The sequence below is a fragment of the Molothrus aeneus genome, chromosome 5 (assembly GCF_037042795.1).
Source record: "Molothrus aeneus isolate 106 chromosome 5, BPBGC_Maene_1.0, whole genome shotgun sequence".
Classification (NCBI taxonomy): Eukaryota; Metazoa; Chordata; class Aves; order Passeriformes; family Icteridae; genus Molothrus; species Molothrus aeneus.
The window spans coordinates 23,682,476-23,708,094 of NC_089650.1; the positions used below are offsets into that span (position 1 = coordinate 23,682,476).

General features: G+C 38.6%; 2 protein-coding genes across 4 annotated transcripts in view; both read left to right on the forward strand.

Annotated features, from left to right (window-relative positions):
• Positions 1–5,945, forward strand: part of BLTP3B (bridge-like lipid transfer protein family member 3B) — a 47,676-nt gene extending 41,731 nt beyond the window's left edge. For both annotated transcript variants that reach the window (XM_066549678.1, XM_066549676.1), the window contains 3 exons: positions 1,949–2,057; positions 2,995–3,164; positions 3,883–5,945. In XM_066549678.1, coding sequence (XP_066405775.1) covers positions 1,949–2,057; positions 2,995–3,164; positions 3,883–4,008 — 405 coding nt within the window. In that variant the 3' untranslated portion in view covers positions 4,009–5,945. The remainder of the gene's footprint in view (positions 1–1,948; positions 2,058–2,994; positions 3,165–3,882) is intronic.
• A 14,963-nt stretch (positions 5,946–20,908) lies between these two features.
• ANKS1B (ankyrin repeat and sterile alpha motif domain containing 1B) overlaps positions 20,909–25,619 on the forward strand; it is a 408,607-nt gene continuing 403,896 nt past the window's right edge. For both annotated transcript variants that reach the window (XM_066549544.1, XM_066549545.1), the window contains exon 1: positions 20,909–21,057. In XM_066549544.1, coding sequence (XP_066405641.1) covers positions 20,924–21,057 — 134 coding nt within the window. In that variant the 5' untranslated portion in view covers positions 20,909–20,923. The remainder of the gene's footprint in view (positions 21,058–25,619) is intronic.

The window sequence follows — 25,619 nt, forward strand, 5'->3', positions numbered from 1 at the left end:
TGGTTAGTTCTGTGGTATGCCTGGAGGGGAATTTTCTGCATGAACGAGCTATTTGTCTGAATTAACATTTTATACTTTTTCCCCCTCTCCCAAATCTTTCTTGTAGAGTGATGGTGTCTGGGAATTTTATATGTAAGGTTCTAGAGGCACAATGTGGGTTTTTCTGGTTGGGCTTTTTTGCTTAGCAAAGAATATGTTTTCTAATTACAAAGCATGGATTTTAAAGGTTATTTCTCTCTCCTAGTTGGAGGGTAGCTCTTGCAATGAAAGTTCTGTACAAAATAAGGAGAAGGGTTATAGAATTCCAGTACAAACCACTTGAACACAACCCAAATTTCATGTTCTTCTAGAAACAGATACTGAACAGTGCAAGCATTTTTCAGCACCATATCTTAAAATAGTAACATTAAGAGAACACTTCTGTTCAAATCTCTTAGGGGACTTTCTTTCAGACATTTAAATAAGAGGGTGAGTTCTGTGCTGCACAGCCACCGAATTTAAAGATAAGGACACTTTTTTGAGGAGTGTAGAACAACAGAAAAACAAACAAACATAAAGAATTATTACATTGCTTTGGACAGTAATAGTCACCCATACAAATTTGAACAAGGTGGGATTGGAAGAGCAGCTCCAGTTCTACATCTGGGGCTAAGGTCTTGATTCTGCCAAGATCATTATTGACTGGAAAGGCAATTGTCTTGTGTTTCACTCAAAATACATCAGTATTCTTTCCCTCAGTGATACAGCCCTTCCATCCCCTGAGGATCTTTGGGCACTCTTAGAGTTGTTCCTCCTCTACAGGATTAGCATAAACATTTTCTGTAAGAGCTGTGAATCTGTTCCTCAGATTTCAGTGGATCACAAACATGAATGCCTAAATGCAAATAGCAAAACCTTTACACATAGTCACTTGCATTTAAAACCAGGGTTGTTCTGGTTTATTGGCAAGAAGGCAGACTTAAGCAAAATGTTCTTGGGAAAGCAGCTGCTTGAGATGGCGAATGTACAATAATAAACTGGCAACAAGATTCTACTTGGCAGCAAAAGCACCAAAGTGCTCACTCAGCAGTGCACACAAGTCATGGTGCAGTTACTCATGATGGTTGACAAACTGCAGATTTGACATAGAGATGATTCATTTCTCTAGAGTTGTTGAGTATTACAGAGTGAGAAGATATGGTTCAAATGTGTGCTGCATTACCTATTCATTCTTCTGCATGAGACTTCATGCAGTGTGTTTCATGGCAGGGGAGAAATTTGGGAAAGATTATTTTATTGTTTGCATTTTCTGCTACAATCTCAATGCTGTTTCAAGAAGCTTTGGAAGCTATATCTCAACAGCTTTCTTGGTACACATTTAATGCTGATATGTATAGTTTCTGATTATACTGGCTTCGTTATTCTGTTAACAGGGATAATGAACTATAAAGACTTCCTGGGAAGACACTAAAGAAGTAATTTGTGAAGTTTCTCTTGTGTTAAATACAGTAGTATAACTAAACTGCAGCTGGTGTCATCCCAAACTAAATTCTGAAAAGACAAAATCTGCTCAAGAATGATAGCTGTACCCATTCAATCTTTAAATAGTTCAAGGGAAAATCAGACACTATATAGCACAGGCTTCTTATCTGTAACTCGGCTCCTGAGCTAACAAATGTCTTGAGTTGGGGTATAATCTTATTGCGATGTCTGGAAAAACACTTTGAAGTATCTTAGTCGGACTATATATTGAGTTGAGCAGACTTACTCCAGAGATAATTTTGAGCCTTTAAAACAATCCCTGGGGGAAAAAAAAGGAAGCCAAAGTTTAGTAGAGATCCCATTAGAAAATTCTGCTCTGAAACATTCCCTTTCAAGTTTCATTAAATCCACTTATGTTTAAATAAACATCCTACTTATCTATTTTGATTTCCTTGTAAACTCATTTTTTATTATGTGTGTTTTTTAGGATGACAGTCCACGTGAAAATCTTAAGGCATCTGAGCTGGTACCCATAAAACTGCATATTGACATACTCTGGATAGAAAGAAATGATGATGGCACTTTTCTCATTAGAGGTTTGTATGTTGCTGCACCTTGATCTCAATTCAATAATCCTGTTGTTTTTTCCTTTGTGCATACTTGTGACTAATTATGAAATGATAACTGTTGATAATTTGTGTAAGCTGTGTTGCCATATGCCATAATTCTAAGTGTAGTCAGAAAAAGGAAGATTACCTTTTTGAATAGTGTATTGGCTGTGATAACCCACAGTTGAATCAATCTGGGAGAAATAAAAAGTATGCTTATAATGTCATCAGGATATGCTTCATCAGTGCATATCACATCATCATGATAAGTTTACGGTTCCTTTGTTGCTACAAAGCAAACAAAAAAATTGCCTTTCTTTACAGATTTCCAAGGTGGTTGCTGTCTTTATTGTTTTGTGTTGCAGGTAGTTGTAGAAACTACTGTAAAACTATGACCCTGACTTCTTCCCTTAATGTACAGTAATAAAAATAAACAGTAAAATAAACAGTATATTTTAAGAGGTATTATATAGTGTACTTCACTTACAAATGCTAGAAAATTTCTTTAATGGCAAGTAATTAAGGTTATTTTCTAATTTAAAAACGTGATTCTGCAGGTTTATCTCACTGTGTCTTTAAATGTAAATACAGTCTTCAGAGAGACCTGGAGACAGTAAGTTAATAGCAATATTAATAGTTCTCAAATTTCTGATTATTCAGAGTGTATATTCGGTGGTGATGATACAGGTCAGTATAAAAATGTGTTTATTTTCTCCAGGCTGGAAGTTACATATTGTTTCTTTCTTCCTCGAAAAGGTTATGAGTTTTAATTAAATTTTATTCTTAAATTTGATTTTGAGAGGCAAATATTAATGTACTTAATATTATAAGTATATTTGTTTTAGGTGGATTTAATTTTGTACTGATAAGAATAAAGCTTAAAAAATTTTTGACAAAACCCCTGCACACTATTTCTGTAACGCAGACAATCAAAAAGTAAATGATGTGTCAAAGATGAAGAATTCAAGCAGCACATTGCAGCAAGCAGTGGGATCTGTCAAACGTAAAACACAGGACCAAGCCACGCAAACTACTTGGGAAACACCCAGACCTTCTAAATCAAGCAGGGATTCATCTGACTTCCTTAAAAATGAGGTATAAAGAACTCATTTTGACTTCACCTTTCCCCCCTCAAAATTATCTTACAATTTTTTACAATTATCTTTACAATGATTATTAATTATAATTGTAAGGCTGTCTGGGGGTGGGCCTGTGATACACTTTTATTTAGAAATCTGTTGGAAGTGGAAGATACAGATCGTGGATATTATGGTGTGGTTCAGCAATTTAACACTGCTTTCTAAATAGTGTAATAATACACTGCACACTGACCCTTTTCCTTTAAGTCAGAGGAAATTTTATAAGGGAGTTTTCTTCTCCCCATCTCCTTCATTCCTGTACAACACAGCTACCAAAAACAAGGGACTTAGCTGTTTGGTTAGACCTGTACTGATCTATCAGTCATACCAGATTTTGAATGGATGATGACAGAATCCACACATTAATTTTGCTGTTTTTCTCACTGGGTAAGAATCTGGTCCTAGAGCTCACAATCTTGGGTCATTTCCATTCCACTCTAGAATGGAAATGGCACAGCTGAAACACTGTCTATCCCACCTTTTGAGCTGATTGCATTAACTCTCTCCATGTTCTACGCTCACTGACTGAGAATCAGTTGCAATTGGCTCGGCCTCAGCAAACCTCTGCCCAGCAATGAATGCGAGCGTTTGGTTTTTTAGAAGTTACTGAAATGGAAAAAGTCATCAGGATGGAGTTATGCTAATAGCTTTCTTTTCTAACCCCTTCATTTCAGCTTATTGAAGAAAATGAATGTCTCAAACAGGAACTAGCCAAAGCCAAAATGGCTCTTGCTGAGGTCCAAATGGAAAAAGATGCCCTGCTTCATCGCATGAAGAGGATGAATGTTGATCATCAGTAGGACACTGTTCTGTGTCCTGTCTGTTTGTTGGTACAAAGCATCATCATCGTAGTGCAGGTGGTGGTGGCGCTTAACATACTGTCTGCAAATCACTTGAAAATGTGGTTATTTTCTTGCTTACAGACAGTTTTCTCATTACAAAAAAAAATGTTTGTGAACCAGGTACTCTTCTGAAATTATCATTAAACATTGTAACTTTTCTCAGTCCATTTTAAACTGAAATGACTTTGGAAAAATCAGTTTATACTGTACTTTATTAATTTACTGAGGAAAAAAATCATATCATCTACTTTTAATATTATCAAAGGAAATGTTATTTTTTAAATGTTTTCCGAAAAGTGGATGGTTCTGCAATGAAAGAAGGTGCCTGGGTACATAGCAGAGTCCATGTACCATGCCTCACTAACAAGGCATACCTCTTTTTCTAAGGTTATGTTGTTTGATTGTTACCAGAAGATATCTATAGAAGAGGTTACATTTGCACTATGATGATACAGGCTAGATCCTCTAGAATAGTATAGCTACTGAAAATTAAAATACCAGCCCTAAACTGGCCCTACATTCAGTGTAATTTGCCCCGAGAGGATTTTAAGTACAATCCTCTGGTGCTATAGAGTTCCATATATCCTTTCCATATGCACTCCTAAAATAAAACAGTAAATGCTGGAGAATTTAAATAAGAGGGCATACTACTGGGCTTTCCTTCTGCTTGAAGGTCCACTGTATCTGTACAGTTGATGTAATTTAGACATTCACACTTTATTTTTCCTTTCTCTGTGAAGAGGATATAGCCCTGATATAGGATCTGGCCCTTTGTGACAGGTGAGCTTTGAGCCATTTTGCATGCATGTCTGATTCCTGCACAACTCATCAGACATGCCCAAGGATTTGGTTCAGTGTGTTTAAATAAATAATGTCAGTGCTTGTGAGGGGGGAAAATCCTACTGGGATTCATTAGTTGTATATTGCTCTTTTTTTTTTTATAAAAAAGCTGTAGAGAATCACTTAATTACCCAAAGAAATTGTGAGATTACATGAAATGCAATTATACAGTTTAAATTATGGGTGATTTGTACAAATTGAACAATAATTTTCAGCTAAAAACTGGTACAGATGAATAAGTAAAAAAGCACAACACCATAAAATAGAGACTATAAGAGTCTGCTTCTTAACAATTTAGGAAACAACGTACAAAACCATACATGCCTGTAAGAGTTTGTCTTTGCTGGAAGTAAAACTGACTGAATAATTTAACTAGTGACCTTGAATCTGACAAATGAAAATCTTCTAATTGCTACCACAATTGTTTCTGCTCCATGGGATCTTGGAGGGAAGTTCTGTTTGTAGATAAGCAAACAAATCTCAAAAAGTATTTAGTATCCTGTGGTTTGACTTTGCATACTCAGGTTGTCAAACCAGTTTTAATTAAATTGTTTTCATTAAAACTTTTTGGAGGACACATAATTTGCACTGCTGGAAATAGTTATTGAAAGTGTGCAGATTTTAACCAAGAGCTCTGTGGAAGAACTGGTTCAGGCACTATTTTAAAGCCTGCCATATGAAACCCTAGTTGAAACTCTTCTTAATTCCCATGGAAATTTTTATTTTATTATTCTGAATTAGATGAAAAAACATACACACAATGTTTCTATCAGAGAAATGAAATATTTGTATTTAAATAGTTATATAAGACAACACAGTATTAAATATGAGTGGTGCAATTTCACATAAATATGATGTCAGATTCAGGGGAGGAATTCTCCTTTGGTTTAACTCTGGTTGGTACTATTAAAGTAATTCTTATTTGGTTTATCCTTGCCAAGATCTAGTTGGAATTATTTTGAAGAAGGAATGTATAGAATGCTTAGTAGCATGTTGCTAGAATATTACATTGAGAATTATCTAATTTTTAAAAAGAAATAAATAGCAATATCAAATGTCTGGAGTTTTTTTACTACATAAACAAAAGCTTGCTTGTTTTGAGACAAACCAATTTCAAACCAAATCCAAAATAACTGCCCAAAGCAGCCCTTCTCAGTACAATTGTTGAAATTCAGGGTATCACTTCCTAGCACTTCATTGTAACTGGATACATTTTCAACTTCATGGCCATTGCACAGTATTGAACATCACCTCTGGACAGTTCAGAGGAGATGGGTGTGCTTGGTTGTGAGCTTGACAATACTGAGAGTGATAGTACAGTGTCATTCTGAAATGAGTTTTACTATTGAAAAAACTGCAGAGGGAGAGTTAATTTATTAATGTTTGAAAGTACAAAGTTAAACTGAGCTCTAATAGGTTATACTAAATGTAGTTACAAAAAGCCTCAGAATTAAAAAAAAAAAAAAGGCATAATTCATCCTCAAGGCTCTGCTGTGTTCATAACCTTCTAGACAGGAAATTTGTACTATCAGTAGAGCCTCTTGCTTTTATTCTGCAAACACAAAAATGGAAGATAGTTTGGAGATCTTCATTGTATATAGAAAACTGACTCCAGAAGTCTGGCAGGAAAACTGTTACCATGTTTTGTTTTACATTTTCTGGGGAAATTTAAACTGGTCTACAGTTTAGCTTAACACTCTTCATCTTGTTTAGAAATGCTGGTTTAATATCTAATGAAGCTTTCACATCAGCTCACCCGAAAGAGGCTGTGCCCTTTCCCAGGCATTGTCACTGAATCTTTCTGGCATGTGCTGTTCCAGTTCTCACTGTAACTCAAACTTTGTTGGTAAGCACCAGTTTTAAATCAAAACTTTGTGGCCTTACAGTATTACTTATAAAAGGCCTGGTGGAGAGGGAGTTCTTTAGAGATCATACCTGCTTGGGTCCATTCTGCCTAAGTCCTTTATTTCCCATTTCCATTAGCCATGTTCTGTTTGTACACTGTCTCACTTAGGAATTTAATTGGGAGTCTTAATCTGGGATCACAAATGATCTCTAAAGAATAACTGCCAGCTGCAGAAAATTTCCTATGTCTGCCATGATAATGGTTACCTTTATTCAAAATAATTTTTTAATAAATGTATGGAGAATGTGATTGTCACAGACATCTTGTATGAAAAATCCTTTACTTATTAGGATTTTTTCTCCTGAGAGGCTGAGGCCTCAGGAACAAAATGTAAACAATGGTTATCTGCTGCTGTGGAATGCAACAGGTGGATCTGTGATTGGTCTCATAGAGTTGTTTCTAATTAATGGCCAGTCACAGAGTCCAGCTGGCTTGGACTCTGTCCGAGCCACAAGCCTTTGTTATTCATTCCTTCTTATTCTATTCTTAGCTAGCCTTCTGATGAAATCCTTTCTTCTATTCTTTTAGTATAGTTTTAATATAATATATATCATAAAATAATAAATCAAGCCTTCTGAAACATGGAGTCAGATCCTCGTCTGTTCTCTCATCCTCGGACTCCTGCGAATACGGTCACATGTGATAATAAAGGTAAAGAATTGTATCAAGCATCTACAATTCCAGGAGTACCAAGTGTATGTAAATATTGCAGAAGCAAACTCCCTGCAGTGACCATATTCAGGTAAGTAGTGATGGACACAATGGTTTCTATATAAAATAATGTGCTTACACTGGTATAGTTCTTAAAACGTTCATCACAAAATGCTTCAAGTAGTCTTTCAGCTCACTGTTATCATCTGCACATTTTAGAGAGTACATCAGATTCCAATTCAGCTGGTGGTATAAATGAATGTCTTTTTCTGTACTGTAGGAACAGAGCATCACCTTGCTGATATGTTAAGTACCAATGAAGTTGTGGGCACTTGCTGTGAAATCCACTAATTCACCCCTCCCAATAGGGAAATGAGTTTTTTGACAGCCCTGCAATACAACCTTATCTTTTTTTAATTCCAACCCATGCCCCTTTTGAATAGCAGCCCCAATTTCTGTGCCTCATTGTGAACCCAGTGGCAGGCTCTGTCGTGCTGAGGCTCGTGGCTCCCAGTGGGGCAGCACCAAGCAGTGTGCTTAGCTCACCCGGCTGAGGTCCCTGGCAGTGAGCTCCTCCCTCATCTTAGTAACAGCAGGAAACCTGAGAGCACAAGCAGCACCACGATTGTGCTAATTGGTGTTAAGGGATGCAAAACATGGACAGGAATGGTGGTCTTTGCTGGAGGAACAAAGCTTTGTCTCTCAATAAAATTAGGGAAAAGCATAAAGATTGCTGGTAAATAAAAGCTGTGTAGTTACAGTTGTTTACAGTTTTAGGTGTTTTTAGCATGCTTATATAAAAACTTAATTAAAATTGTTCTGATTTTAAAGTTTATGGAAGATATTTTTGAACACTTTAATATTTCAAAAACTTTTCTGCAACTCTCAGCTTCTCAAATGCTATAGAATGTCTTGCAAGTATGTGTCATGCTACTTGCTAGCTAAAACAAGTTGCAGGAATTAAACCTTCAAAAATCAACTAAACTCTTGATAGCCTATGTTCTCTCCCAAAATAAAGCATAACTTCTGCATTGCCACCTATTTAATGGGTAGATAATAACTTTTTCAAATGGACATTCTGTTGGTTTTGTCTGCCATTGCCCAAGCCACTTCTAAGCAGTTACATTAAAGTATTTGTATTTTATTATTCCTTCACTTATTTCCTGCCTTTTTTTTTTTTTGTCACCATCACTCATTTAGTATGAGTGGAAGTGGAATATATGTATTTCCTAAAGCTTTCTGCCGTGTAATCTCAGTATTAAATCTTAATATTGTTTTAACAATCTCTGAGAACATTGTTTTGGAAGTAAAAATAAGATGTACTTATGCTGTGTCTTTGAGAGTAAGATGGCAGTGTGTGGAGCATAATGCATGAACTGGTTTAATGCAGTTTTCCTAGGACAGAGTCTGTTTAAAACCACCATTATTTAATTTGAGTTAGATAATTGGTAAGTGTTTTAAACATTTGACAGAGACATGGACAGATGAGCACTTGGGAAGTGGTCGTCTGAAGCAGTAAGTGCTGATAAAGAGGCAGCCTCTGCCCAACCTATCTGTGGAACAAATCTGCAAACCTCATTCCACCGCTACCACGGAGGTTGCAACTGCCAGAAACAACTTCTGTCAGTGTGATTCTATTGTTCTAGCAGGGTGGAGTTCTTGAGCACTGGAGAACGCCTTTGCAGTGAGAATTATTACCACGTTGCAGTCCATGACGGTGAGTGTCGCGCCGGCCAGGAGAGCCGCGCTCGGCCGCGGACGCCTCCCCGCGCTGAGCAGCGCTGCCGCCAGGGGGCGGAGCGGGAGCCGCGCTGCCGAGGGTCACCGGACAGCCGGCAGCTTCCCCCAGCTCCGTCTCGTAACGTGACTGAAAATCAGGGGTGGCTTGTTTTCAAATCTACATAACTTGGCTTTGTTTCTACTGCCGTCTTTATGGCGTATGTTTCCCTCTTTAAGTAAATCACATGAACTGCCTGAACAGTGTCAGAAGAAAGATTTTCTTCCCCCTTTTAGCTTTAAAAAAAATTATAAAAATTTATTTTTCTACATATTGTCACCTTTATGGTAAGATTTTTTAACAGATTTCTTGTGCTTCATCATTATCTCTTGGAAGTGTAGAATAAATTTTTCTGGTTTTCCTGTCATTGTATAGATGAAAAGGTCCACTTTGATATCAACAATTTATTTGTTTAATTTCCTTGCTAACTAGAAGAACCCCTCATTTTAACAAAAAAATTTGCTGTGTTTCTTTGGGAATAACCAAATGTAATCCTTTACAAATGCTTACCTTATGCACCTTTGCATGTTAATATAAACTGTCATGTTAGATGGTAATCTAACATGACAGTTTATATTAACACCATAGTGTGTGCTAAGTGATCTGGAGTTATTTCTTTTTATATCCTGTTTGGCTATTCAAAAACTTACAGGCAGAATGACTAAGCAGAGAGGAAAGCAATTTATATAAAATTTACTGTAGGAATGGGGTTGCTTTATTTTTGTCAAATAGAGAAAATAGCATAGAAAGCAGCTGTCTCTTTATTCCATTGGAATCTTAATGTAGTTTTTTTCTTCCACTTATTTTTAATTCTAAAAAGAGCCTGAAACTTAGGATAGGTACAATGGAGAGTTTTTTAAGATGTCATCCTGCAGTGCCAATACTAGAATATGTTGCAGAACATGAGAATATAGTGGACACCAGCAAAATCACAGCTGCTTACCTGAACTGAGTTTTATGTAGAAATGAGGCTTCTCTGCTCAAACTTAGCAGGAAGATAGCAGGAAGTCTTCTGAAAAATCACTTCCTTCTAAACATAAGATTTGCTATTGGTGGAGTATTCACCAAAAAACCCCCATCTATTCACAGACTTTTTGAGTTCGTATGTGTGTGTGTGTATTTGAAAGTACTTATACCATGGCTTTCTTAAAGAATTATAACAAATATGTCACCCCCAGCACTTAATTTCCTATTCAGGAGTAATGTAAGAAATATGGTAAGTTACAAACAGTCATTGAGAAATTCTTTAAAGCAGTATCAGAGCTATTTGCTTTAGCTGGGTCCATAATTTTTCCAAGTCACTAACAGCTGGCAATGTAACTCGTGGAAACTACAAGTTTCAAACTCATGCTCATCTGAAGATATATCTGAGAGATAGGTCACGACCTGAATGCTGTTCTTAAACTTTCCTTTGCTATTATCAGAAGCTTTTTCAGCTTATGCAACAGGAAAGAATTCCTTCAAAGTCATAATATTAAGAAGATTTTTTAAAAGACTCCTTGAAATGGGACTTGACAAAATACTTCAGCAGGCAAAGGCAACCTAATCTCTTTTGCCTTTTCATTATGCAAAACATGTCTCTTATTTAGCTACTGTAAGTCAAGGAGGAAAAAGGGAGAGTGTTTGAAATAAGCATAGGGAAAATAACACATTAGAACAAATTCTCATCACCTTATTCATGAAAATGTGTTCCTATGTGGCTGAATAGCTGTCAACCTTAATGTCAGTGTGGCTGCCTTTAAATCCACAGCTGCTGGAATCAAAAGGAATATTTTTACTTAGCAGCAAATAGTAATGTATAGGCAGTAACAGATTTATTTTTTTTCTTCTCCATCTGGTGATAAAACTCATATATGGAGCAACATCATACTGCATGTGTTTGCTGGATACTAACTGACAAACACTGTCATAATCTCCCACTTTGCTGATGTCCTTCACTTTAAGGACCCTTGGAAACTTCTTATGCAATAAGGAGACCCTACTTCAAGTGGGATTTATAAATAACAGGAAATTTAGGTATCAAATACTCAGGATCCAGTCTCACCCACTCTACCATTCCTGATATCCACTGGAAATGGGCCTGCCAGAAGAATCTGAGCCCTAAACACTAGAGGTGATTACTGTGAGAACTTAATTGAAGCTGTGTTTAACTAAATAAAGATAAGACAGAGCTGTAGCACGAACACGTCTTCAGCATGATGTACATTTTCACTACAACCATCCTAACAGGGTGGGATGCAAGAAATACAGGGTTGTATTCTAGAAGGAAGTAGAAAAGAGAGACTGAGAATTTCTATGGAATGAAATTTAAAAATTGTAGCAAGAGAAAAATGCACAATAAACAGACAAACTGAATAATAATTAAATCAGGTGCTACAAATGTTTAGTTACTGTATACACAATGTGCATTAGATCCAGGTACATTACAAAATGTATCAAAACATTCAAAATAATTGGAAAATATGCTTTGATGTAAAAAAAATCCTATCAGAAAAAAAGAAATTGACTTGACTTCCACAGCAAATCTGAACTGTTGCTTCCCTGCTCAAATGGTGGGGGTGGTGGTGAAATGTTTCAGCCTCCCCTGACAGGAAACAAGTGACAGGACAAGAGGAAACTGCGTCAAGTTGTACTAGGGGAGGTTTAGGTTGGACATAGGAAATATTTCTGGACCAAAAGGGTTGTCAAGCACTGGAACAGCCTAGCCAGGAAAGTAGGGGAGTCACCATCCCTGAAGGTATTTTAAAGATGTGTAGATGTAGCACTTAATGGACACAGTGCAGCGGTGGACTTGGAAGTGATGGGGCAATGGTTGAGCTCGATGACCTCAAAGGTCTCTTCCAACCTGAAGGTTTCTGTGAAATGGGATTGGGCTAATGCAGGGTAGTGTCCTCACTGGGATATTGCTGGGAAAAGCAATAGTTTGATGAAATAGTAGCATCAAGATAAAACTGGGCAGTTCCATATTTTGATGTTTCAAATTTAAAAATGTTTTGTTGTATCTTCAATATAAAAAGGAATGATGTGATAAATAGTAGTGTCATAGAAGCTCATTAATTTGCCATTACAAAGTCTATTTTCAGAAAACTACAGTGCGTGGTGGGTCCAGAGGTGTGAAAAGAGGAAACAAATGTAAGAAAACAGCAGTTATCAGATTCATGTGACTTCAGAATTTTCCTACTTGAATTATTCATCCTACTTTAGTTATTCACCCAGCATTATTGGAGGTGGATCTTTTTAGCTCCAATTTGTTGTATACTTAATTATTTGATTAAAGATTACTTTGCATTAATTATTGCATATTTTTCGAGGATTATGCCAGCCTATTTGCATATCCATAGCAGAGTGTGTCTCTGTACTTTCTATTCTCTTAATAGAATATGGAAATAGAACTTCTATCCCAAATAGCTGCACCGGTTTTCTTTCTTCCAATGTGAAAGAATGCAAAGATTAATTCCTAGATCTGTTTTTCTGAATCAGCTCCAGTTAGAAGAAGGTCATGGATATGCTGGTATTCCTGTAATCCTCTCTGCTACCTTTGCTGCTGATGCTCTGGGGTAGGTCAGTACACTATTATGTTCTTGAAACATTAATCTTACATGGAATAATTTTTGTGCATGGTTCTTCCTTTGAGATCTTAGCTTTTACTTAGCTGCTGAAATAAAATCAGGGCTTTTTGTCTGGGGTTGATAGTCACCTTCAGTTCAGATGAGTAAGTGTAAATCAAATTAATTGGCTGGTTTAGCCATAGACTTTACCAATTATTTTTTAGACCAAGACTTATTGTATTGTTAGAAGGCTCAAAATGAGGGAGTTGCACATCAGCAAACAAATTACTCATGTTAATATTTTCCTCTGTAATCCAGTTACACAAGAGGTAATTGAGATTAAGAAATTCACTGCATAACCATGTCCTCATGCAAAAAGTAATAACTTTCTTCCCTAGGCAGTGCAGGACTAGCTGTCTAATTTTAATTAACACTCTAGAATGTTGTTTTGTGGAGATTGAAGAAGTAATTAAGAATGAAGAACCTTTTTACTGTTGGGCTAACTGCATAAAATATGTTGGGGCCCTAATCTTGTGCTAGGAGCAAAATACCAGCTTCACAAAATCACCATTTCTGACAAATTTGATATTAACTGGTGTTTTGACAGACAGCAGCAGTGCCCTTAACATCAGAATAACTACGTTTGTATATGTACTGTACAAAACCACAGTAAACACTGTGCTGTGTATTTTAATTTACATATGAAGAGTCCATTAAACTACACATACACAAGGCAGTAACCTGAGATAAAACAAATTAGCAAGACAATGAGCAAAGCTTACATACCTGTTATTTGTGCTGTGCTGCTATCAGAGTGCACATATACAGGTGCATGCTAACATGTCATTTCTCAGAACAAAAGCATGGGTTTCCAAGTAGAATACAAAGCAATCCCAAACCTATTCTAAATTAAAATATTTGAATGAAAACAATATGTTAACTTGGTTTAAGTCTGTCCCCTGACCACTGTGATACCTAAGTTCTTCTTTAGGAAAAATAATTGTTTTAGATTTACTTTACCCATGTCCCTTATTTTATATACTTCTATTTATATCTCCCTATGGTTATAATTTTTTTAAAGCTGAAGTGGCCTAGTCTATTTAGGCTTTACAAAGACTGTACATACTATACATCTCATCATATCTGATCATAGCTCTTTGCCTTTACTGTACCTTGCTTAGTTCTGATGTAATATTTTTGAGACAGGACAAAGTCAGTGGTTTTATACACTGACATATTGCTGCTCATTTCCTTTCCTAATAATTCCCAATAATTGTGTTTGCTGTTTTGATTACCATATAGGATTAAATGGACATTTTATAGACATGTATGGAGATGTAACAGCAGTTGTGGAATTGTAAAAGGGGAATCCAAAATATCCCTCCACTAAAGAATTATTCCTTTCTTTTGAAAATGTTGAGTTCTACCTTCTGTTTTACTATCTACTAGAACAATGTACTCTTGCATACTCAGTTTTAGTCCAAGCTATCCTGAAATCTGTTGTTTTGCTACTTTATTTCACTTTTTAGTCTCTTCAGAGGCTCTTTATGAGCCTGCTGGACAGTGCAGATCCTAGGAGAGACCTCTACACAGCTGTACTGGCAACCTCTCACCAATGTGAAAATTGACCATTTTTCCCTTTTACTTTCCTTCCTTTAAACACTCACAAGAGAATCGTCCCTCTTAATAACAATTTGATTTCTTTAAAAGTATTCTCTAAGGACCTTGTCAAAAGCTTTTTGGAAAGCCTAATACAACCTATTGATTGACTTGCAATTTTCTATATGCTCTTTGACTTCTCCAAAGGACTCCTACAGAAACATAAGACATGACTTCCTTCTCCAAATGCTGTACTGATTCTTCACTGTTGTATGCAGGCAGGTGTCTACCAATTTTCCAAGCATGCAAATCAACTCAGTAGTTCTCCAGGGCTCCTTCAAGCCCCTTAGAAGTTATTAGGATCACATTTGCCACCTTCCACTCATCTAGTACCAAGGCCAATTGAAACAATAGCTCACAGGTCATCATTTTAATTCTGTGAGTATTAGATCTGAGGTTCTTCAGACTCTTTGGGGAATTGAATCTGGTCCAGGCAAGTTATTTTTATTTATTGATTTGTTTCAACAAAACGTTTGCTTATGAGACTGTAACTTCAGTTAACACCTTGGACTTGTCCTGTAAAGAAAAGCCTTGGTAGTTGAAATGTCAACTACTTTTTCACCACAAATAGTTATATCCACTGGAAAAAACACCTGGCCAGACCAAGAATCCAGTGCAAAGTTAGCTATCTGCATAATTTGTGTTAAGAATAAGCATAAAAGCTAAAACTTGCATGGATTTGGTAAAATAAAGCCTGTAAGAGAATCTGTGGAATACTGTACATTTGACAATGTTATACTGAGAAAAAAGAGTGCTGTGTCCATCTGGTTCCAGGTTAATTCGCACTGCAACATTAATCAAATATTTTTGTCATGTATTTCTCTGTTGAAATTTCAAATACATTCTACCTTGTTGGTCATTACCACATGTATGCACAAATACAAACATACCTAAAGAATGCACGATGTACGAGTGTTCACTCAACCATTTATATCAATTCTGAGTGATATACCACTATGTATTCATGTAGGATAGTTACTATTAGAGGAGATAAAACCAGAATAGGCCCCCTGGCAGAACACTTCTAGCTACACTATTGCCTTACAGTGCATCAGCCCCCTGTGCTGATTTCCTGGATATTACTGATGGAGAGCAAGGATAACACTTGCACACAATTCTACCAGCTGTCTGTACTTGCAGTTGCAGTCCCTTGTCACTTGCATGTTGCAGCTGAGACTTCTCTATGATCCTTCTTTCAGGCAGTCAGAATCTGATGTGTAGGCAATGTTGTACATATCCTCAAAGGAAGATAAGAAGATGAAAATATTTCATAGTCCGAAAGAGGTTGCAATGTATCAAGGTAGAAACAAGTTGTTTTTTATGCAATAAACTGTGCATTAAGCAGTACAGGCAAAGCTTTAATACTGCACTGTATCTGTCAGCACACACTGGATTGGGGCATCTAATCAGCATGCTGCTCTTACCAACTTGTATCCACATTTGATTGTGCATTTCTCTCTAATGCATGAAAAATAGTCTCAGGCATATTTTGATAACACACTGATGTAAGCCTAACCCAGACCAGAAGGACTGGATGAATAATCATACTGCTAATCCCACCTGCTCTGACACAAGAAATACATGTAAAGATATGTATAGATATCCCAGTTAACCTTAGCATCTGCCATCAGAGCAAAATCACAGCTGTACTGGAAATGGCACAGCAACAGTACTGACTTTCTGTCAGTAATATCCCACGCCCATATTCTGGAGGTTTGGCTCTCCAGCACTGACACAACCTGCAGTCTGTGTGTCCTTGACACTTTCCAGCAGTGGGACATTTCAGCCCTTTGGGGAATGCAGCACACTTCCCATGGTATATTCAGATGACTCTGTAGGTTTGTGGCTGTGAGACAGGATCACAGTTTAATTTCTTGCTCTCCCTTAACGTGTTCAGAGCCCCATAAAGATGATGCCATGAGGTCACTGCAAATGCTGAGACAGCGCCTTGCTGTTGTGCAACATTACCAAGGGACTGGTTTTCCATTCTTTTCCCATGCAAATTTTCAACATGCTTGAAAGGAAGTGTTTATAGAAAATGGAATCCAGTCAGAATTGTTTGGTCAGAGACAGGATTGTTATGGGTGTCAAAAATGGCTTTTTCCTCACATGTTACTTCAGCTTCTACTTAATTGGGTGAATCCAAGAATCCATGCCGTTTTTTAAGACCACAGAACTCTTGGTGTGTTTATATCCCTCATGAGTTAGTTTTAGTACCTTCAGTTTCTATAATTTTCTTTTACAGTGGGGGAGGATGCAAGTCCTTTTGCATATTTCAGTGGTGAGAGCTACACTAAGCATCATGTGAGTATTATGGTGTGTCCCAGTTTTCCAAACCGAGGCCGTGTCCACTGTGCCATCTACCTGCTGAGCCTATCCCCGAGGAGGGCTGACCTGCATCCAGGTTCCACCTTGGCAGGCAACCAGGACATGATGGCATTCACACCTGGCCTCAAGAGCTCATGGCTTGAAACTCAGTTTCTTTTTTATGCTATAGATATACACTCTAAAGAGCAAAAGACAATATCAAGACTGAAAAACACTTGCCACCCAGATGCATGAAAAATGCTGCTTTCTCTTGGGCAGCCTTCACAAAAATTAGAATAATAATCAGGCCTATTTAATGCTAATTTATTTTCTGCTGTCAAAAAGAGCTGATGGTTTATTCTAGCATTTTGAGCTCTGTTTCAGAATACCCCTCAGAATTTGTAATCGGGATCTTAGGCCTTCCCTATATCTTTACGTGAGAGGACTGATAATACATAGTCCTGAAATATGGTGTCAATATGTTTGCTATTCTACACTACTATTTTTTAATATCATGGATTTAGTGTTTTCTTCAATAACTACAACTCAGTTTTTCATACTATCTTCCACGCATTTGCTTGGAAATAAAGAGGGAAAAGTCAAGGAATGTTAGAAAGCACCCATTTAATTTGCCTTTAATTCTGGGAGGCTGCAGGAGGAAGAAATGAAGAAGTTGTCACCCTGATATGAGAACAAAGCCGAGTGATAGTTGCATTGTAAAAACATTAAGGAAACTCCCTGCTTTTTACAGTCACTTCTAGTCCTTTCAAATGACAAACCAGTTAAAGAATTTCTAGGTAGGCTAAGTGCTCTCTCTGGTATTTTAGAAAATGGAAGAAAACAGAAGGTAAAGCATATGTTGTGTTGAGAGAAATTCTGAGATTGAAGGTGTGATGCCACTTAGACACTGACAGCTGCAGTGGTCATAACTTAAAATGTCTTTACAAATACTAAAACCTTAGAATCAAAATTGTGCTGTCATATGGAACATCACTGCTCAAAAAACAGACAACATTTTGAAGGATCTCTTTGCTGTTATATCTATTATTTTTCTCATCTGTAACTACTGCAAATTATACAGCTAGGTTTCTACATTCCGTGTCTAATTCCCTTATTTATCATACATACATCTTTTAACACTCCACAGTCTTGTCTTGGTATTACCCAGAGCAAAAAAAGTAAGACATTTAAAAACACAAAGGAGTCCACTTAATCCAATGAATGGGTTTGGCCATTTACTTTCAACTCAGTCAAGATACTTTGTTTTTCTTACTACAGTCCACTGTCGATTTCATCTCTGGAAACAGACCAGCCCATGTTCTCAATTCTTCTCTTCGGTAGCCCTTAGAATTTATCCACATTTAACCCTTCCATTAAACAGTGCTGCTTACATTTCACTTTTCAAATTGATGGAATTACTCTGCTCTGCCATATTTGTTAATGAAACTAAATCTTCTATTCAGCCTTCACAGGTTTTTTTGGGCACTAGGCTATGGGTTTACTGGGGTCTTGAGCCTTTCTACATTCATAAAATCTTTCTGAATTTGCTGGCTACTGAATGCATCTGCTCCATTGGTATTTCTATGCTGATTCTACTTACTGTTCTTCAACAGCTTTCTGGACGATCATTTCAATTAGAGCACAGTCTTGAGATTTTATTTTCCCTGGAAGAATTATGTAACATTTATACTGAGTCATATTTGCCATCTGCTGATCCAACCACATAAACAATACAAATTCTTGAAAACCTGAGATTTTCCTTAGCATCTGCTTCTAATCTAATTTTTCACAAATGTGCAGGTTTATACACACACTCCTGCCTTACAATTAGCTCCTCACCAAACACTGGCACCTCTTCCGAGGCCCTCAGCAAACTGGAAGGAATCTCTTCATGCAGAGCATGCAGAGGATACATGTGAGAAGGTGTTTATCAGGCCATGCATGTGACTGCCTACAAAATCAAAAGCAAGGAAGGAAAACAGGGAAATTATGGCACCCTTAACACGAATTCAGAATGCAGGGGTGCTCTTAGTTTATGGCTAACTTCTTTGGAACTAGTTAATGCTCAAGTGGGTGCCAACAAGATACAACTTTTTAGTTGGTTTTGAATTACAGTTTTCCACTGTGACTGCTGTGGCTAAGGACTTAAACTATAAATCCTAATTCATGTGATTACACATTTATATATTCAAACCACATTGAAACACTTGTGATCACAGAATCAGGCCTTAAAATTCCTATTTATATCAGACTCTTTCAATAAGAAAAGCTGTAGTTAGAGTCCTTATTAATTTTATGCATGTGTTCAGTTCTGTGTCCGGCTGACAATATTGAAGAAGACATCATTTTACATCCTGAAAATGAAAAACTATGTAAATTACATTTTCTAGCTAAAATATACTGTTTTGTTTCTGTGGATGACTTTCTTGAAATGACAGGTCTCCATAAGGTTTGGTTTTTTTCTTTTCTAAGAGAAAATCAGACCCCACAACGAAATTTCTATCAATTTTTAAGATATTAAAATTGCTTAATTAGCTAACAGAAACACAAAAACATCTGTAGAACTGTTACTGTCAGGGACTAAAACAAATCATTTGTGAAATCAACAAGGATCTTTCCACTGCCTTAAATGTACCATAGGTTTGGTGTAATACTCTCCAAAAACATAACATTAGAATCTTGCCTAACACAATGTTATTTTGCCACTGCTCCCATTGCTTCTTGTGAACACAAGAGGAGAGTGGGAACACATGGGAGAGTGCCACTGATCCCACTGGGGGACAGGTGAGGGATCATAACTTATTTACCTATGGTCCTACCTACCCCAAACACTAAACTAAAACAGGAACACGAGGCTATAATTCAGTTCTTGCGCATGCACAGTAGCAAACGGTGCATTTGTCAAGGATCTGCCTATGAGCTGGCCAGCAATGAGAATTTTCAGCATGGCTTGAAAGAACCCACAATCCACGAGGAATGATTAATTTTGGAGCCCGGAAAAGTCACACAATTTAAAAGGTCTCTGTAACAGAACCGGGAGCTCCAGAAGGGCTGACTGGATTTGATACCAAATATATTGTTATATTCAGTTATACCTATACTCAGTGTTTCTTATCCTTGGAAACACTGAGAAGCCGCGACCCTAGCGTGCGGCAGCTGCCGGCAGTCCCGCCTGCCCGATTCGCTCCTGACCCCCGCGGGGCCCGGCTTTTCCTGTCTGCCCGCCCCGCTTCGCGCCGCGGAGCCGGCGCTGTTCGTGCGGGGCCCCCGGCGCGCCCCTGACGGCCGGAGTGCTGCTGGCGCCCCCGCCCCGCACACTGTCCACGGGCCCGTCGCCCCTCCCGCACCTGCTGGCAATCGCCCCGCGGGCGGGCGCGCGTGCCTCAGCGCCCGCCGCAGGAGCCGCCCTCCCCTCCCTCGGCTCCCGCGCCACCCCAGCCCCCCGTGCTCAGCGCGGGCAGCCGGCCCCGGCCCGCCGCTGCCTGAGGCCGCTTGGAGCCGCCGCGGGGGGCGCGGCCGGCGCACCTGGCGGGGCGCGGGCGGGCGGCGCTGCCGGCACCGCAGTGGAGCGCGGGGCGGGCCGGGGCCGGAGCCGGGGCGGGGGCGCGGCGGCCGCGGTGGAGCCCGGGGCCGACGGAGCGCCAGGGCGGGCGGAGGGCGCGCCGCGCCCGGGCAGCCACTGGGAGCGCGCCAGCCGCGTCTCCTCAGCAACGGGCCTGGCACGGCAGGGCTGCGCCTCCTCCCTGCCTCCCTCCGCCCGCTCCTCCCCGCTTCCGTCCGTCCGTCCGTCCGTCCGTCCATCCATCCGTCTGTGAGGGCTGTTATCCCCGCTGGCCCGTCCGGCCATAGGGGCCGAAGCTGCCCGCTCCCCCCGCCCCATCCTCTCGGCCGGGGCTGTGTGTGCATGGGAGTGGGGGGAGGTTCTTTATTGGCCTCGTCCTCCCTCTCTCCCTCCCTCCCCCCTTCTTCCACACTCCACCCAGAAATGATCCAGTCAAACTAGGAGGAGGTGATTCTCCTCCTCCCTCCTGCTGCTGCTCCTGCTGGTCTGGAAGGGACTGCAGGAATCTCTGCTGTGCTCTGCTCTGAGGCAGGGTCTGGGGAGGGGAGACCGTTCTGTGGAGGGAGGGGGCCGCAGTGGCCCGGGGTGCAGCTCTCCCGTGGGGGGCTGCTCGGTTCCCGACCATGGGCAAGGACCAGGAACTGCTGGAAGCCGCTCGCACTGGGAATGTGGCTCTGGTGGAGAAACTCCTCTCTGGGAGGAAAGGAGGGATCCTGGGCAGTGGATCTGGAGCTATTCCCTTATCCAGCTTATTGAGGTAGGGACATCGTTCCCCATCAAATGCTGGGGATATTAACCTGTTCTTCCCTATCATTATTATCATCGCCCCTCTCATCTTCATTTCCATTCCCGCATCCTTCATAGTAACAATAAATCGTTCACTCTCTCGCCAAGTACAAGCATGCCAGGGTTTAAAGTCACAGGCAGTCATTTTATTAATATAGTGGTACTGAATTTCCTGCCTTCAATGCGTCTGCAGAGTCCTTGTTCATTCTGTTACTAGCTGTGGTGCAGAACTTATGTTTTGACTGCTGGGCTAATACATACAATGTATTAATTACCCTTCCTTTGATATTTCCATCTTCCAATTGCTACTTAAATCACAGATGGAAGTGTTTATCACAGACAAGGCATTGCATCGTGGAATTCTGTGTAAAAAGACAGCTTCACCCCATACTCTCACCCATAGCTTCTACCCTTGCTTGCAGAGGAAATTAGGCATGCCATCGTAATAAGCCTACAAAACAAAGAAAGGGAATCTTTTTTTTGTGGGAGATCATCGAGGCAGAGGAGGTGTAAAACTTAGGGAGCAGGTTAGGTAAGAGCAGCATTACTTTCAAGGTACCTGGATTTAGTGGAGTGAAACTGGGTTACTGGCCATGTTGGGTGATAGGGCTTAACTTCAGTCATTAGTTGTATCTCCTGCCATCTCCAGCATAGCTTTGATCATAAGTTTCATCATGCTCTTAAGTCAGAGCATTGTCACAATCATTTATGGCATCTGACTGTATTCAGAGCAGAGAAGGTCTGCAGCACACAGTCCAGTCCTAGTGTTCAACACTAAACTAGGCATAGCAAAAGAAGAAAAAATGAACTGAAACACTGTTGACCTAGAACTTGAATAAATTTGGGGTTTGGTTTGGGTTTTTTTGTTCCTTAAAGAAAGAAAAGGCCTAGCACAATGGAAATTGATTAAATTAAAATATATTTGTGCTTCTCTTGCCAGTACCTTCTTGTCAAGATATTTATATTGTTTCCAAGTTCCCTGTCAGGGAAAATTTATTGTTAACTCTCTAAATTATACTGTTTAACCTCTTTTATAAAATCTTGCTATTTTAAAGCTAGGTTTATTGCTGTAAACAACACCAGTTCAGGTATTCATAGTTTACCAAAGTTCTGTGGTGCCGCTGCTCAATTAGCTATTGCACCACTGTTAAATTACTAGCCCATTGACCAAAATCAAAACACACCATGTGATTGCTTTTTGTACTGTACTCGAATAGGCTGCTTAGGAAGAAGTGTGCCAGCTAGTCAGTTGAATTTGAAATATGATACCCACTTTTCTAAGTACAGAAGTAAGTTCACTTCAGTACAATGACTGGCCATTTATAATCTAGTTCTAACACATGGTTTGTGCAGAGGCTTTCTCCAGGGCTAGTGCCTGTGGTGTATTCTTGCACTGTTAATTTCGTGTTTTATATTGTGAGTTCTGTATATCCAGAGGGGGTGCATTTGCTTGTGCTTGCCTCCCTTTATTAAACAGCACTGTTGTGTACACAGAACACGTGAACCGTGTGTTTTGTATATACAGATGGGTCATCACAGTCCTTGTTTGTTACTCAGGATTGAAGAATTTTAGGCTGTAAAGTCAACTGGCTTTTTTTTTTTTCCTGGGAGTGCACTTAGCTTGAAGAGAAGTAAAGCAGAGTAAAACATATACTGTTTAATTTATGGCATTTCTTACTAATGTCAACAAGAATGTCTATGGCTTTCTGTAAACACAGCTTCAAAAATGAAGAGTGAACTTTCAGCTGTATGCTGCATCCAGCTGTATGATGAAATATTTCTAATTTAGAAAGAATTCAGTAAGCATCATTAATGATGCTTAAATATTCACAATCTAACACACTATGGAACATACGACTTTTTAGAAGGTTCAGCGGGAATGCTTGAAGCAGAAACTAGTATGCATTATAGTAAATGTTTTTCATGAAAGAATTATATGTGACAGGTATTTTGACATAGCTTTTTTTTCCTTTTTTTTTTGGAAATGTTCCATGATCTAACTGATGCCATTAATTATGGATTAAGTCCAGAATGACATGCAAGATTAAGTTTGGATCTATCTTGGTACAGAAAACATGGAAACAATGTGAGAGTCATATGAACATCCTGATCCTGTTTGGGAAATCAACACTTATGGATAGTAGCAAAGCTGTAGAAGAGCCATATTGTACACTATAAAAGTTTGAATTTGAAGGGGATCCAAAGATTTTTTTAAATTGAAAACCTGAAGAAGTTTACTAGTAGAGCTATATTGGTATCTTTGCATACAGTTTGTTAGAATAAAAACTTCTGACAGTTGATTTTAAAAAAGCAACAGAGAAAAATATAGGTGGCATAATTTTAAAAATTTTATTTATTTTTAGGAGTAATTTTGACACTGACTCCTGTTGTTTTGTTGATCATAATTATTGCTCAGTTTCTAAAACAGTGCCCCAGGACTGTACGTATCCCACTCTGGTTAGAAATGTTGCTCTTGTCCATGTTGCTCTTTCTTTCTTCTTTTGGCAGTGCTGTTTCTTGTGTTAGGTTGGAAAAGTCCAACTCTTTCAGCATGCTTATAGACTAATACTGTGCCTGATGCATTGGTCTAGGTAGTAGGACTACATTGTCCCTTTGGATTTCTTCCAAGTGCTGAAGACAACTCAGTTTATGTGGCTGAACGCTCTATGGACAGACATGATTTTTTGGCCGAAATTGGCTTTACAATAATTATGTGCCCTGCGAATGAAATTTAATATTCATACATTGAAAAACACACATTGATTGTTATCTGAACCAATGAACAAACTATCTGACCTCTGATGTCCTATTTACATTTTTATAACAGCTTTTTTTTCTTAACTATTAATGTGCTTTATAGTACCTGGGGGGAAACTACGGCAAACTTTTGTATGTATTGTATTGTATGCAAACTATTCTATAGTTGGACCTGTTTGTTGATACTAATTGCAGACTAAATTATATAAATTTTAAAGGCCTGACTTCTAACTCCTAAGTCATTAAATTATGACAACAGTTGAAGAAAACAGCTCTGTTCTGGAAGGCTGTTTAAGCACACATATAAATGTATGAAGGAATTCCTGCAATAACTTAAACACGTGCTTAGAGTATGTGCAAAGTACATAAAAATGATGTATGCTTAATTAAGACCTCATATGCACTCAGATATCTGTAATACTTACTACATAATACCTCATGGCCAGATTGGTTTATCTACAACAACAAATCAGTGATGTTTGACTGTGTGGATTCTGTAACTCATTTCAGCTCAGGAGTAGCTTTGGAGGGCTGCCCTGGGTAGTTTGTGCCCCCTGCCTCAATATCCATAGTTTGCTCTGTATTATAAAGATTGTGGCTCAATACATTGAGGGTGAATTCTTCAGGTGCAAAGATCAGCATTAAGTATTGCAACATACTAGAGCAAGTAACCTAAGTAAACACCTGATGTAATTTAGTTGCTTAAACTTGGGTACTTAGTGGTACTTTAGGTGCCCAGGTGTTTTCTGAATTGAATGATGGACTTTGACAAAGAACCAGGAACTCTGGAGATACATCTAAATTCCCAATGTGATAGACTAGGACATCTAAAGCTGTGCTACATGTTTTGCCTACAGTCTCTAACCCAAAACATTAGTGCAGGGCTGGAGTGTCTTCTTTTACTATGTTGAGACACCTCATAAAACATTCAAAGTTTAGAAGACTTAAGTCTAAATTTATTTTTTCTGTTTCTTTGTGAATTCCACTGGAATTGTCATAAATTAGTATATTAAATAAGTTTCATACTAAAAAAAAAAGTTTTTGAAGTTTAGAGTTATGGATATTTTTTTCCAGATTGCAAATAGAATTTTCGCATATTTTTATGTGATTTCACTGGCTCTTATATTATTCTAGTGTAAACATCAAAACTTGACAGTAAAATCCCACAGTCTCTCTAGAATTTATCATTAATTTCTGTATCCCAAATTCTTAATGCATATTAAAGGATTTAACACATAGGAAGAGTAAAGTGTTTCTAACAAACCTGGTATTTTTAATTTTCTTAATTTGACTATCTCTGTATACATAGCATGTTTTAATTGACCAGCAGTTTTTCATTGTTGGATAGAGACAGCCTTCATTTCTTTCAAAGAATTTTTAGGAGAAAAAACTTTGGAGGTTTTAATGTATATCAGAGACCTTACCTCATTTTGCCACATGTAGCCGTGCACATGACCATTTCTTCCATGTTACTAGCAGGAATGGATAGTTTTTTGTTATATGTTAATTTTTAGTCTTTTAAACTGAACATGGTAAAAGAGCTTTGGTTTTTTAACGGGACTGTGGGATTGAATATTAATTAATATGAACTGGCACAGAGTAGTAGGGAAGGTTGAATTGGCCCTTTTTTGCTCTTTGTTGGCTGCTGCCATTACACAGCATGAGAGGGTGGAGCAGCCTGCCTGGAGCTGGTTCTTTCCCCTTCCACACTTGGCACTGTGGCAGGGAATGGTTTCGTTCTTTGCTCAGCCTTACTTAGCGCAGCTACACCATGTG